Genomic DNA, 15,863 nt, shown 5'->3' with positions numbered 1-15,863 from the left:
TCTTTGTGCTTGACAGTGATGGGCTTACAGCTGCATCCATGTGCTGGTGGGTTTGGGCAGGGGGATCCAGGAAAAGGGCAGAGTCCTTTCCAAACCCCCACAGTGCTGCATGCAGCTGATGTTGTATTTTCTAGGAAGATTTCTCCCTTCTCCTTGCTCTGGAATAACCTCTCAGCATGCTCACGAAGGGATCACTCTGAGTGACCAATTTGCATTGTAAGGACAACATCACTTTTCCTGCAGCTGTGGAAAATCTCCCTTCCCTCAGGGTTCGCAATGAGGGCACAGAAAAATGTACTCAGATCAATTTTAAGCCCAGTACTAAGTTATTTATGTGTTTATTTAGTGACGAGGAGAACATAAGAAATACCATCAGAAATCCCACTCTGTTTTCCTACCCCAAATCCCACCCAGCGCTGTCAAATCTTGAAAAACTCCCAAAAACTCCCATGGGGAGCAAAAGCAGCAGCAGGAAGAGATGAAGGAAGTTTTGTAATTTGGGGCTGATGATGCTGTGCAGAACAACTTTAACTTGTGCTCTGCCTCAGAGCATCCCAGGGGTTATTGGGGTGGATTTTGATTCCCTTCAGCTGAGGAGCCCAAAGTTCTTTATGGGTATTTCCACACTGGGTTTGGCTCTGGTTGCACCAAAGTGATCCGGATTTTTCCTGTGAAATAGCATTTCACATGTGGAAATTTCACATTTTCACAAACAGAAATTTCCTATTTCACAGGAAAAATCTGGATCAGTTTGGTGTTATCCTGTTCCCATAAGAAATCCCACTGTTTTTTCCTACCCTGAATCCCACCCAGTGCTGTAAAATCCTGGGAAAAATTCCCCAAAACTCCCATGGGCAGCACAGAGAGGATTTCTGTACCAATCTTCAATTTCCATGGAATAGCAGCAGAAAGAGCAGCAGCAGGAAGAGATGAAGGCAAGGTTTGTAATTCGGGAGCGATGCTGCCGTGCCTCTTCCCTGCCCAAATTCCCAAAACCACCAGAGGCTGCTCCCAGCCCTGGATCCACCCCCAGCTCCACGTAGACCAGGGCAGTGCTGCAAGAGCCTGAGCACAGCCAGGGAGCCAAAAAAAAATCCCATTTCTGCCCAGCCAGGGGCCCTGGGCCAGGACAAAACTCAGCCTGAGCATCAGAGGGTCAGAGCAGAACCCTGGGATGAGTTTCAGAGTCACTGAAGTTGGAAAAGATCTTCAGGATTGGGAAATCCAAGCAGAATTCCCAGCACAGAGCACGGCTGAGCTGGGAATTTGGGGATGAAGGATCCAGCATCCTCAGGGATGGGGTCAAAGGCTCTGGAGCACCTTGGCTTTGCTGTCCTGCTTTTTAGGACATCAAATCCTAATCCTGACCCTGCCCAGCCTCTCCCAGTCTGCTGTGGGAATGTCTGTGCTTGGAAAAGTGTGTGCCTGCTCCCTGCAGCTCCCTGACACAGCTCTGCCATTGCAGAGCACAGGGGGAAATGGATGTTTGCAGAGCAGATATGGCCCTCATTGTTTTGCTCTTCTGCATCGTGCAGGAATTCAGGATTTGAAGGGGGAAAAAGCCAAAAAAAACCTCCAAAAATACAAAAAAAAAAAAAAACCCCACCAAAAAGCCAAACAAACAAAACCCAAAAAACCAAAACAGAAAAAAAAACCAAAAACCAAACCAAACAAAAAAAAAAAAAAAACCCCCAAAAAAACCACCAAAAAAACCCACAAAAAACAAACAAACAAAAAAGAAAAAACACCAAAAAAACCCCACAAAAAAATCAAAACAAAACAAAAAAACCCCACACAAAATTAAAAAAAATCCTAACAAAAAAACCCAGAGCCAGTTCGGGTCTGTTGGCTCCTCCTCCCATCCCAGCTCCTGAGGTCAGCAGGGAAAGCATCCAAGAGTTGCAGAAAAGCCAGATTGTTTTAATTTAAACATTTGAGAGAGGCAGAGTGAGGAACTTTCTCCCCCCAAGTGCACAGGACGTGATAATGTGCCTCTCCCGGCCCGGCCAGCCCTGCTGAGAGAACATTCCTCACAATTCCTCGCAGCTTTCCAATGGGATCCCAAATGCCAGAGGGAAAATCCAAAAATCCACTTCCCTCCCCATCCCTGCTGCCTCTCTTGGAGCACAGGTATTGTAAATGCAGGAGAACTTAATGGGAAGAAATGATGATGATTGACTCGATTTAGAAGGTTGAATTATATTTTTTATTATAACTATGCTAAAATATATTAATATGTTATATAAAAGGAGGATATTTAAATTATATACGACTTTTTCTCACTCTAACTCTTAATTTGTGACCCTCTCGTGAGAATTTAGACACAGTTGGGTTGGATTGGCCATCAGGCTCAAACAATCCTCATTAGAATCTAATCAAGCAATCACCCCAGGTAAACAATTCTCCAAACACATTCCACATAGGAAAAACAAGGAGCAGAAATAGAAATTGTTTTCTCTTTCATTTCTCTCTCTGCTCCTCTATGAAAAATCCTGAGAGGGAGAGAAATGTGTTTGCACACACAGGCAGGACACGCAGAGGGAAGGAGGAAAACATCAGGATGAGCTTTTGGGAGCCAGGAGAGCAGTGCTGCTCCTTCAGGGAATTCCCCTGAGCAGCCCCAGGCAGCAGATCCTGTCTTTGAGGCGTGGGATTTTCCAGGGAAAACCTTCCAAGGGGCATTTCCAGGGAGGTTTGTGCCCTGCTTCAAGGTTTTTCCTATGGAATCACAGCACAGATCTGCTGCCAGCATCTCCACCCCGCTCATCCCTCTGCAGAAATCCTAAATTTCCATGGAATATCAGCACAATCCCAATGTTTCACCCCAAACCAGGCTCAGCCCCCCAAAATCAGCTCCAGCCCTCAGCAGCTCTGCTCCCACCATCTCCCTGAGGGATTTCTCATCCCTCTGCAGAAATCCTAAATTTCTACGGAATACCAGCAATATTTACCCCAAACCAGGCTCAGTCCCCCCAAAATCACCTCCACCCCAGTCAGCCCTGCTGTGCCACACCTCTCCCTTCCTGTCAGCAGGAAAAATCCTCCCACTCCCTCATCCCTCTGCAGAAATCCCAAATTTCCATGGAATAACAGCACATTCCCAGTGTTTCACCCCAAACCAGGCTCAGTCCCCCAAAATCAGCTCCAGCCCTGGGGCAGCAGCACTCCCCTCGCCCTCCCAGCCCAAACCATCCCCTGATTCTGTCACCTCAGCAGCCAACCCGTCCCATTTCCCAGACATTTGCTATCCACTGGAATTCTGGTGGAATTTTTGGCCACCTGGGATCAAAGCCGAACTGGCAAATTCATTTGTGAAGTTGTTTATGGAAATTAGCCCCGATTAGAGGGACAGGGAGAAGGGCTGGCTTTGGTTCCCTGCTGAAGGTGTGTTTTTAATGCGCAGAATAAATCAGGATTCTGAAGCTTTCTCTCTTTTTCAGGGGAATATCTATTTCCCACCAGCACTGTGATTTCAGAACTGAAAAATCCAATGGATGGAAATCAAAAATGTCAATATTCCTCTGTACTTTCAGGGCTCAAATGCTGCCAAAACCCCAAAGGAGTGCTGGAGAATGTGCAGGGGAGTCTGTGGCAGCACACCACGATCCCAAATGTGCTGGGGCTGTTCCCTTGCCAGAACAGGGAAAAGCAAAGAGCCAAATTGATAAACCCAGAGGAGGGTGTGAAAAAGGAAACCCACAGGTACAGGAGGCCAGGATTTAAACTCCACCCTATCAAAAAGGCATGAACAAGCCCTGAATTCCTTCTGTGCTGCTGTTCCAGTGCAATTCCCTTTTTCTGGCCAGGTCCCCAGCCCATCCCACCCACTTGGCACAGCCCCCCCAGCTCCTCAGCCCTTGCACACGTGCAGCCCACGAGCCACATTCCCCTTGCCAGGGCTCTGCCAGTGCTTCCCCAGGGCAGGATTTGGGCAGGAAATTCAAAAAATTTCCTTTACAAACGGGCATTTGCAGAGGGGTGGGCAGTGCTCAGCTCCAGGTGCCCTCAGATCCAGAAGTCTCTGCTCCACTCCTTCCTGGGATGCTGCACGGAGAGATGGGGACCCCACCACCCCAAATCCCACCAGAATTTCAGGGATGATCATGCAATCACAATGATTTGGGTTGGGAAGAACCTTAAAGCTCATGCAGGGACGCCTCCTGCTATCCCAAACTGGCTTTGGACACTTTCAGGGATCCAGGGGCAGCCACAGCTTCTCTGGGCTCCTGTGCCAGGGCTGAAACATCCTCACAGGGAACAATTCCTTCCCATTGTCCCTCTGGCAGTTTCAATCCCTTCCCCCTCATCCTTTCCCTGTGTCCTTGTCCCAGGTCCCTCTCCAAGAGCACTTTCACCCCACCCTGGCTCTGAAAGCTGAGGAAAGGTGATTCCAGCTGAGCATTTGGAATTTCCACGTGGATTTGGAGGGGTTGTTTCCTTCTGGGTGCCAGTGGCTGTACCAGAGCTGCCCACCCTTTCCAAGCCCAACTTCTCCCGAGCATCCCCTGGATTTCCTGAGCTGCAGCTGCCAGAGCCCAGCTCCAGCCCCTCACTGGGGTTTTAGATCCCAGCATCTCCCAGCCAAGATTTCCTTGGGATATTCACATTCTCTGAACAGAGAGACACGATTCTCTCTCCCAAGATTTTTCCCAACAAGTTGTGAGACACAGTGAGAAAGCTCAAAGAAAGAACAAAACAGTTCTTATCTCTATTGGCTGCTCCTGGTGTTTAGCACATGTAAAATGTGTTATGGAGATTGTTTACCAAAGAGTAATTTGTTAATTAGACACCAGGAATAGTTGTTTAGATTAATTGACCAATTAGGTCAAAGCTGTGTCCTGGCTGTCTGGAGACAGTCACGAGTTTTTCTTTAGTATCTTTTTAGTATAATATAATTCTGGTATAGTATAGTAATAATGTAATAGTATATAGTATAGTAATAATATAATTTAACTTAATAAAAGCAATTTATTGCAATGCAGAGTCAGAGCATGTTATTCCCCCTTCACAAAGTCACTACTTTGATATTTCCTCTCCCTTTCCCTGCGAGTCCAGCAGAGCAGAACTGGCACCACTGAAACACCTCACTTGAAGCTCCTTTTCCCCGTTTCTCCTGAGCAGAATGACACTTGTGTTCACTGTGACTCATCTCCTTGACCTTTCTATTCACTTCTAATGGTGCAAGCTGGAAATAAGGGCACCCAAACAAAGCTTGCATTATTCAGCTGGTGAACCACGGCCCTCGGAGCAGATCTCAGCCCTGCAGCACACAAGAGCACACACAGTAGGTATCTCATTCCAGCACATCCAGCATGAAAAAGAAAATAAAATCGAATCCCAAAAACTCACTGCTTCATTCATATTTGAGAGTTGAATGAGCTGCACCAAAAAAAAAAAAAAAATCCCTGTGTAAAAAGCTGCAGGAGAATGAGAGATCCTGGGAAACTGGCAGTGTCATCTCCAGGAATTCAGCTACAGTGAATTCTTACTCCAGTATTGTCTTGGAAACAAAAAAAAAGGGGGTGGAGGGAGGAAAAGCAGAGGAGGAGAGGCCAGCCAGGCTCATGAGCGTGGATTCCCTCACTCAGAACCAGCAGCTCCAGCTGACAGGCACAAGGAACACAAAATCCATGGGCAGGGACTCCAGCAGAGCCCTCAGTGACCTCTCCTTTCCCACCCAGCTCCTTCCAAACTCTCCTCCTTTGCAAGCTGGAGCAGAAAGAGAAGGAAAAACAAAAGGTCTCAAAGCAGTTTGCTGAAAAGCTGAGCCCAGGAATGAGTTTTTGCTTTATTTATTCCCAAAGGATTCCCCTGGCCCTGGCTGCAGAGGCACAGCTGGATCCAGGCAGGGCTGGCACACGGGGTCACCCCCAGCTGGCAGGGAGATTCAGGCAAAGATGTATTCATAATTTGTATAAGAAATTAATTTAATTATAAATGTATAAAATAGAAACTGAAGGTAAGATAATTCCAGTGTTTATCGAGCTGAAGGAGAAGAAGAGGCCACCAAACACCCAGCACATCATTCTTTAGGAAAACAGCTCCAAATTTCCTTCACAGATCTGATTCAAAGGATTCTGAGAGCAGCCAACAGAACAGCACAGTGCTCTCTGTATATTCTGTAAAAAACCTGTCCAAATCTAAATACAAAATCCAAATAACCTCTTGGATTTGCTGGGTGAGGGGCACTGGTGCTGCCCAACAGGAAATAAAAAATCCCAAGGAGGAAAAGCAGGGATGCAGGATCAGCCCCCAGGACATGGGAAATCCAGGGGTTTGCCTGAGGGCTGGGAGAAAATCCAGAGTTTCGGAATGAGCCCTGATGCAGCTTTTCCACTCACTCATCCCCAAACTCTCCTTCTTCTCTCGCTTATGACACAAACTTGAAGAAAAACTTTGTTGTAAATACATTAATACAACTTTCCTCCTTTTAAAAAATGACATCTCATCATTGTGAAAGCTTCCAGATGATGTAAAGAATCCTCTTGGCTTCTGGAAAGTCAAAAAAAAAAAAAAAAAAAGAGCCTAGACTTGGAGCAACCAACCTCAAAAATGCCTTTTGTGTAGTTCCTTCATTTATTTATTTTAGTTCCACAGATTTTCCAGACACGTCCACAGAGAAACCACGACATCATTTGGATGCTTCAGCCAGTGCTAGGCTGAATTTCAAGAGCCTTGGGACTTGCCAACAGTAACCAGTGGTTAATTATACCACATTGCCAACCCAATTTTTTCCACATAACATTAGATTTCAACAAAATGTTTCCATTCTTTCATGTCTCAACCTTTTTTTTATTTTTTTTTTATTTTTGTTCTCCTGGTTTTGCTCATTCTTCCCCTCCTCGGTGTTGCTTTGTTTCACACAAAGGTTTTATTGTGTTATTAAGGACTGAAAATTCAGTCCCAATCACATCAAATTTAGTAGAAGAATAAAATATTTGATACAAAGTTTGATATATTTGAGGCCAGGCTGGAAGTGAAGGAACTTTTCCCATGGAAGAGAGGAGGGAAAAGGAAAGGGAATTCAATTTATTTCCCAGAGAATTCTCACTTTAACCAGCACCTCCCATCCATCCATCCATCCATCATCCATCATCCATCATCCATCATCCATCCATCCATCATCCATCATCCATCCATCCATCCATCCATCCATCCATCATCCACCCATCCATCATCCATCCATCCATCCATCCATCCATCCATCCATCCATCCATCCATCCATCCATCATCCATCCATCCATTCATCATCCATCATCCATCATCCATCATCCATCCATCCATCCATCCATCCATCATCCATCCATCCATCATCCATCCATCCATTCATCATCCATCCATCCATCCATTTATCATCCATCCATCCATCCATCATCCATCCATCCATCCATCCATCATCCATCCATCCATCCATCATCCATCCATCCATCCATCCATCATCCATCATCCATCCATCCATCCATCCATCATCCATCCATCCATCCATCCATCCATCATCCATCCATCCATCCATCCATCATCCATCCATCATCCATCCATCCATCATCCATCCATCCATCATCCATCATCCATCATCCATCATCCATCATCCATCCATCCATCCATCCATCCATCATCCATCCATCCATCCATCATCCATCCATCCATCCATCCATCCATCATCCATCCACCCATCCATCCATCCATCCATCATCCATCCATCATCCATCCATCCATCCATCCATCCATCCATCCATCCATCCATCCATCATCCATCCATCCATCCATCCATCCCCCACCCCTCTGGGAAGGGCATCCCCAGCAGGTCCATGAATCAGGACACGAGACAAAAAGTGATTAATGAGAGAATTAAAAGCCACTTTTAACTTCCCAGCAGATAAACCCTTTGGAGTGAAGAGCATTTTCCTGGAAAGCACTCCCAGATTTTTTTCCTGAAGTCCAGACAAAACTCAAAACATCTCTAAATGCCACATGACACTGGGCATGGCCCACAGCAATTCCTCCTTGTTAGAAATCAAATCCCAACTCAAAGCAGGCTTGAATCAATCAGCTCAAAGGTCCTTGGGGACAGGCTGGGGACAGGGATGGACAGAAGCACCAGGAGCTGAGCACAGCTCCAGGGCAGAGGAAAAAGCAACAAAATGGGGAAAATGGAAAGTCTTCTTTGGAATTCAAGCTGTGTTTTGCTGGTGTTTAATTTCCTCAAAGGTTGAGCTCGGTGATTTTGGGAATCTTCTCCAAACCCAGGGATTCCATGCTGACCCCTTGCTGCAGCCACACTCAGCAAGGGAACCCAAATAAACTCAATTTAACTCAAATTAACTCAAATTAAATCAGGGCAGTCCCACCTCCACACCTGCAGCACTCGTAGAGGGGAGAGCAGATATTTGAGTCCTCCCCCAATTCTGAGAGACGTCAGCACAAGCCCTGCAGTGCTGAAAACCTGAAAAATCCATCTCCAATTCCAAATCCTAAAGGGCAGGGACAGCACCTATTTAAAATAAGGATTCCCAACCCCCTTCCAGCCCCTCCTGATTTCTCCTAGGGCACACAATAAAGACTAGAAACAACACCAAGGCAGCTTTTTTATTTAAACTTGCCATTAAAAACACCTTTTGGTCAGAGCCAGGCAAGTCCTCACTGCTGTCCCTGTGTGCAAACCAAAAATCAGCAACTCCCCGGTGGGTTTTGCCTTAGAGTTACCCCAAAGTGATGAAATGGGACTGGAAATGGGACTGGAAATGGGACTGGAAATGGGATTGGAAATGGAAATGGGACTGGAAATGGAAATGGGATTGGAAATGGAAATGGGACTGGAAATGGAACTGGAAATGGAAATGGGATTGGAAATTGAAATGGGACTGGAAATGGAAATGGGATTGGAAATGGGACTGGAAATGGGACTGGAAATGGGACTGGAAATGGAAATGGATTGGAAATGGGACTGGAAATGGGATTGGAAATGGGACTGGAAATGGGACTGGAAATGGAAATGGGACTGGAAATGGGATTGGAAAAGGGACGGGAAATGGGGCTGGAAATGGGACTGGAAATGGAAATGGGATTGGAAATGGGACGGGAAATGGGACTGGAAGTGGGACTGGAAATGGAACTGGAAATGGGACTGGAAATGGGAATGAGACTGGGACTGGAAATGGGATTGGAAATGGAAATGGGATTGGAAATGGAAATGGGACTGGAAATGGGACTCCTCGCATTGCCAAATTTGAAGGAATTCCCTGAAATGCTCAGCAGGGAGTTTTCCTCCTTGCCCCTGGAAGAACAAGCCCAGACCTCTGCTGTCCCCTGGCCAGGGCTTGTCCCCCAGCTGGGTGCTTTAACTCCCAAATTCCCATTGCAACCTGGCAATGCACTGGCAGCTTTTACGGGGGAAATTGGAACTGCCACCCATTCCAGACTTATAAAGTCAGATTTCTTCTTGTAAAACAATATCAGCACTTTTGATTGGCAAAGTATTTAAATAAGCCTCTCTTTTAACTGGCTGGATGAAGATTTTTTTTAGCTCATTTAGGTGGCTGGGGAAGAGCCAAGGTAACAGGATACAATATAATTTCCAGCATTTTTTATTTTAGTTTGGATCCTCATTGCTCTTTGCCACTAAAGGAAACTGCTGCATCCAAAAAAGTTTCACCCAGAAACCCAATTCATTTTTTACAGGGATTTGTAAGAGCAGAGAGGGGTTCCAGCTTTGTCTGTGGGTTTGATTTTGGTGTGACATCATCTGTGCAGATATGGGAAAATCTGAGCTGGATGGGCAGTGGTGGGAGGCAGCTTTGACATTGTTATTTCCCTGTTATTTGCTGGAAATCCTCTGTGCCAGGTACCATCCCACAGATCACAGGGAAATTTCACCTCTCCACACAGAGAAACCAACTATCCTAAACTAAAACACACTGAGCTGCAACAAAACCAAAGCCAACGTGGAAAAATTAAAATAATAATAATAAAAAAAAGGCATCAAGACCATTAGTCAATGCCATCAGCAGCCCCAGTCTGGCTCCTCCCTCACCCAAATGATTTGATGTCCTATTAGGCGGCTCATTAGGAAAACTCAAAGCCTTTCACCACAAGAGTCATTCCTCAGAGCTGCACGCTGGCCCCACAAAAGCTCCCAGCCATCCTCTGCTCTGCCACTGCCCCAAAAGCTGCTTCCAAAGTCACCTGGGAACCCCAAAAAGCGCTTGGGGAGGATAAACACAGACAGAGAAGTGCCTGAGGATGCTCTGGGAGCTTACAGCCTCAGCACAGGCACAAATGAAAGGAATAAATTGCTGTTTTTCCTTTGAATCGGAGCAGAATGGTGATAATTCCATTTTCAGCTGATACAAAGTACCCGAGCAGGCGGCCTGACAAGAGGAGCTGGTGTCACTCCGGTGCTCCAACATCCCAAATCCTCTGCAGGACAAACTCTGGGATCTCCCACTGGCCCCTAATTTCCCTGCAGGGATGTTCAGGACATTTTATTCATCGAGTTTCCCACCCTGCTCAGCCTCCACAAGCAAAGCCTTAATGGAAGCATTCCTCCAACGCCCACCTCTTCTTCCTTAAGGTCATTTGAAGAGGCCAGAAATGAAAATAATTGGCAAATCGCTGCTTTCCACAGAGAATCCCACTGCTGTTGGTGCTGCTAACACCCAACAGAGGCTGCAAAAAACCACCCCGAGAACGCTAAATTCGGGCAGGGAGGCTGAAGCCCAGACAGCCCAACTCTTCAGGGCACTTCTCAAATTACCCCGAAGAACTCGAGTTTAACTTTGCAGATTTCAAAACTCGGCCAACAAATCCCGCTGAAATGCAACACGAGCGGAGCTCGGCAGCGCCGATGCCTCCAAGTGTCCGCCACAAGCGGGGGGAAAAAAAGGCTCTGCAAACACCCAGAAAACTTCTCCTGCAGCCCCCCAAAATCTCCCTCCGCTCCGGCTTTTCCCAGGATGCAGAAATGTGGGGAGCAGAGCTCTGGAAACAAATGCGCGACCCCAAAGGGAAGCAGAAATTTGTTCAGTGCCTCTTCTGCACGATTAAGGGATGGGGGGAGGAAAAAAAAAATGACATTCCAGTGGTTTTCTGTGCTGCTGCACATCTGGAAGTTCAGAGCTTCCTCCTGCTGCACTCAGCCCCGGTTTTAGGGAGAAACCCGGCGGGATTGGGGTTGGAGAGGGCGCAGCGAGATTTGGGGTCCCCGAGAGGCTCCAAAGCTTTTGTGTCCCGAGCTTTGATGCGCGGAGGGAGAGCAGATTCCTGCGGGACAAAAAAACTTTCTGCTCCTCAAGAGGAGGAACTACGCAAGCCCGGAGGTTTCCAGGGGACTAAATATACATTCACATATATATCCACAGCGAGATAGAAAGAACCAGAGGCTCCAGAAAGTCATCCCCGACTTTTCCTCCGGAAAAAGCAGCCCGGCAAGAGGCAGCTCTTGCTCCGAGGAAAGCGAATAAAGAATTGTTTTAAGTTTTTTCCCCTTTTACGGGCCCCCTGACAAATGGCATTCAGAGACTCGGGCAGCTAAAGGAGGTTGGGTGGGTTTTGTTGGGTGGTTTTTTCTTTTTCTTTTCTTTTTTTTTTTTTATTTTTGCTGGAATGCACGGGAGGAAGGGAAGCCAAGAGTTTCGCCCCTTACCAAATCCCCCTCCCCAACCTCGCCCACTCCCCCACGACCCCGCAGCATCTCCCACGCGGTTTGGGGGGGTTCGGGGACCCCCCTTACCTGCCCGGCCGAGGGACAGGGTACCCAACAGCACCAAGGCAGCGGGCACCGAGCAGCTCCGTATCCAACTGCGCCTTTTCCACCGCGTGTGCGTATCCATGCTCCCCCAAAAAACGGGGCACCAGCTCGGGACAGCTCGAGGGATTAAAAAAAAAAATTTTAAAAATCAAAATAATAATAATAATTAAAAAAAAAACCCCAAAACCCCCAAATCCAAGCTGTCTAGAAGCGCAGAGCAGGAGCCCCCCCCGGGAGCAGCCCTTTATAAAGCCATGGGGCGGGCGGAGGGTGCGGGGGCTCCGCCGCGCTCAGCTCCGGCCCTGCCTGCTCCTCCCGGGGCTGCCGGAAAAGTTTCTCCCTTCTCTCCCCACACCGCCCTTTTTTTTTTTTTTTTTTTCCTTTTTTTTTTTTTCCCCTTCTTTTAAACTCCGAGGCAGGAGTTTGTCAATCTCGGAGCAGCGCAGCAAATCAGGGCCGGGCGGAGCGGCCCCCCCAGCCCGGCCCGCCCCCGCTTCCAGCGGGATGTCCCGGCCCCCAAAAAGGCATTTTTTTCCCTTTTTTTCCACGTTTTTTTCCCCCGCTGGAATAGCAGCAGACGGAGTTTTTATTCCTTTTCCTCGTCTCCTCGCCTTTTCCCTGCGTTTTGCGTTGATGTGCCCTTGTTGGAAGAATGGAAAATGAGGATTTGGGATTTTTGGGCGCTGACTGATCCCCAGGAGAACACTGAGTTTGACCTGAAGCTGTGGAGAAAAGTTCCAAAATGGAATGATAGAACTCAGATTATGAGTGGATTTGAATGTAATATCACACGGCAGAAAATGACGTTTTAGAATTATGAATAAAAGTTCCAAAATGGAATGATAGAATTCAGGTTATGAGTGAATTTGAATGTAATATCACACGGCAGAAAACAGAAAGTTTTAGAATTATGGATATATTTCAGTACAAGTGTGTACTATCATATGGCAGAAAACTGAAAGTTTTAGAATTATGAGAATATCTGAATACAAGTATGTAATATCACATTGTAGAAAACTGAAAGATTTAGAATTATGAATATCTCTGAATAGAAGTGTGTAATATCACATGGTAGAAAACTGAAAGTTTTATAATTATATTTCAATACAAGTGTGTAATATCACATGGTAGAAAACTGAAAGTTTTATAATTATATTTCAATACAAGTGTGTAATATCTCATGGTAGAAAACGGAAAGTTTTTAGAATTATATTTCAATAGAAGTGTGCAATATCACATGGTAGAAAACGGAAAGATTTATAATTATGAATATATCTGAATAGAAGTGTGTAATATCACATGGTAGAAAACTGAAAGTTTTATAATTATATTTCAATACAAGTGTGCAATATCACATGGTAGAAAACAGAGTTTTAGAATATAGTAATATATATAAGGCAAAATGGAAGTTTTAGGGCAAAAGCTGGTCCTTCTGCTCCACCTTCTTCTCCATGAGTTTGACTGATATTGTGCAGTTGGATAAAATATCCGCATTGTGGGCCACGAGCAGTTCTCTGATTCTATAGAAAAATAAAAGCTCTGGTTCCTTTCCTGCACATCCCCATCCCTCAGGTGCCAGGAGAGGACAGATCCCACTGCAGAACTGGCTGGCCCCCAAAGCTGCAGACCCTCTACAAAACCAAAATCCGATTAAATGCAGACCAGAGAAGGAAAAACAACAAAATCCAGCCCTTTGCCTTAAATAAATGCCTTGAAGATACTTGCTGGTGTCAACACCTTCTCTGTCGGTGCCATCAAAGACCTGAACATCGCTGCTGGCACCACGGATGTCACATCCAGGTGACAGTGCAGCTCCTTCGGAGCTCATTTTCCCCAGAGCACTGATGTCACCCCTACCCCACACCCTGGGCCACACCAGAGCATCCCAGCCCTTCCCACTGCCCCTGCACAGCAGCAGAATTAAGGCACTCACCATCCACAGGGGATGAAAACACTTCCAGGAGCTGAATTCCCACCCTCTGCCTACCCTGGACTCCAATTTTTTGGGGGTTTGGTCACTCAAGGCAAGGACATGAAGGACAATGTCCTGTGCAGGACAGTGAAGGAGTTTGGGATGGCTCATCCTGACCCTGATTTTGGCTGTGTGATGGAAGAATCAGGCACCACGAGGAGTTTTAGCCACAAATCTTTGACCTGGTGGACTGAGAGTTACTTGGATGGATAATCAATATCAAACACACCAAAACCTAAAAGGACAGGAGGCCAAACCCCTCGGATCAAGCAACGGGAAAGGGATGCTCCCACTCCATTTGGGGAACGTTTCGGAAGGATTCAGTGGGGAAGAGCTGCAGGAAACCTGCTGAGAAACCTTCCCCCAGCTCCCGGGCTCGCTGTGAAACTGGAAAAGCTGAAGAGCTTTTCAGCAGGCGGAGGTGAAAGCCTGCGAGCCCTGGGGCAGGGCGGGGAGTGGGGACGGTTCCAGGGGCAAATCCCGGGCAAATCCCGGGATAAAAACCCCTTCCAGGCCTGCCTTTCCTGAGTTACCAGGTGACTGGAGGCTGGCAGGTAAATCTCACCGTGCTCCTTCTCCAGGAGGAGCCTGGAGGTGAGATCTGCCAGGGCAGCACCTGCACAGCCCTGTGGGCACCTGTGCTGGGCACCCACGGGGTGGAGCCCGGGTTGGCAGCATCCGTCCTCCCTCCTGCTCCAAAATATCCCAATAGTGTGGGATTGACACTGTCCAACCTCCCTCCTGCTCCAAAATATCCCAATATCCCAGCATGGACACCGTTCATCCTCTCTTCTGAGCCAAAATATCCCAAAATCCCAGCATGGACACTGTTCATCCTCTCTTCTGAGCCAAAATATCCCAAAATCCCAGCATTGACATTGTTCATCCTCCTTCCTGCTCCAAAATATCCCAGTATCCTGGGGTTGACATAATACATCCTCCCTCCTGCTCCAAAATATCCCAATATTGTGGGACTGACATTGTTCAACCTCCTTCTTGCTCCAAAATACCCCAGTATCCCAGCATGGGCACTGTACCTCCTCCCTCCTGCTCCAAAATGTCCCAATATCCTGGGGTTGACATCCTCCATCCTCTCTCCTGCTCCAAAATATCCCAATATCCCATCATGGACACTGTTCATCCTCCCTCCTGTTCCAAAATACTCCCAGCTGGGCTCTCCCCCAGGCTCCCAGAGCCTCCGTGGAGCAGAAGCTGTTCCACACCACGATGGAGATCCTTTCCCTCCCCTCCATGTGTCCAGACTGTGAAGTATCCCAAGAATTTGGACTTGGAACCAGGGTGGTGAAAGCCCCAGCAGAGCCTGCGGGTTGCAAATCCCCTCCCTTGTCCCTTGGGGTTGGAATTTGATGATCTTTAAGGTCCCTTTCTACCCAAACCATTCTCTAATCCTGTGGTTCCAATAATCCCAGATTATGGCACCAAGGAAATCCCTGGATTTCCCTGGATGTCTGCTCACCCTGCCAGGTGTAGGGGTTCCCATTTCTGCCCCAAATGCCCCAGATTCCTGCCCATACAAGCAGCTCAGTGTTTGGGAATGAGCACCTGGATTGTAAATGCAGCGAACCCAATGGGAAGAAATGCTGATGTCTGACTCAATTCAGAAAACTGAATTATTTCTTTATTATAACTACACTAAAATACATTAATATACTATATAAAAAGGAAAATAATAAAACTACATACTACTTTCTCTAACACAACTGGTGACCCTCTCTGAGAGCCCAGCCACAGGTGGGTTGGATTGGATTGGATTGGATTGGATTGGATTGGATTGGATTGGATTGGATTGGATTGGATTGGATTGGATTGGATTGGATTGGATTAGATTGGATTGGCCACCAGGCTCAAACAATCCTCACCAGAATCCAACCCAGCAATCACCCCAGGTAAACAATTCTCCAAACACATTCCACATGGGGAAAACAAGGAGCAGAAATAGAAATAGTTTTCTCTTTCTTTTCTCTCTGTGCAGCTCTATGAAAAATCCTGAGAGGGAGAGAAATGTTCTTGCCACACACCTGGATTTTCTTCTCCAGCAGAGAGAGAAAATCCCAAACCCCTGGACACCAGTGCCAGCCATTCCCTGCCCTTCCAGAGGCACTCAGCTGTGGGAAGGGGGTACC

General features: G+C 46.9%; 1 protein-coding gene across 3 annotated transcripts in view; it reads right to left on the bottom strand.

Moving 5' to 3' along the window:
* COL5A1 (collagen type V alpha 1 chain) overlaps window positions 1-12,101 on the bottom strand; it is a 128,266-nt gene extending 116,165 nt beyond the window's left edge. Inside the window, exon 1 of one of the 3 annotated variants that reach the window (XM_041719683.2) lies at window positions 11,730-12,101. In XM_041719683.2, the coding sequence (XP_041575617.2) occupies window positions 11,730-11,829 (100 nt within the window). In that variant the 5' untranslated portion in view covers window positions 11,830-12,101. The remainder of the gene's footprint in view (window positions 1-11,729) is intronic. The other 2 variants (XM_072936534.1, XM_041719684.2) reach the window with 2 other exon arrangements.
* Between the last annotated feature and the right edge of the window lie 3,762 nt (window positions 12,102-15,863).

The sequence above is a fragment of the Taeniopygia guttata genome, chromosome 17 (genome assembly GCF_048771995.1).
Source record: "Taeniopygia guttata chromosome 17, bTaeGut7.mat, whole genome shotgun sequence".
Lineage (NCBI taxonomy): Eukaryota > Metazoa > Chordata > Aves > Passeriformes > Estrildidae > Taeniopygia > Taeniopygia guttata.
The sequence above is the reverse complement of the archived record's forward strand: the minus strand, read 5'-3'. Positions and strand labels throughout refer to the sequence as shown.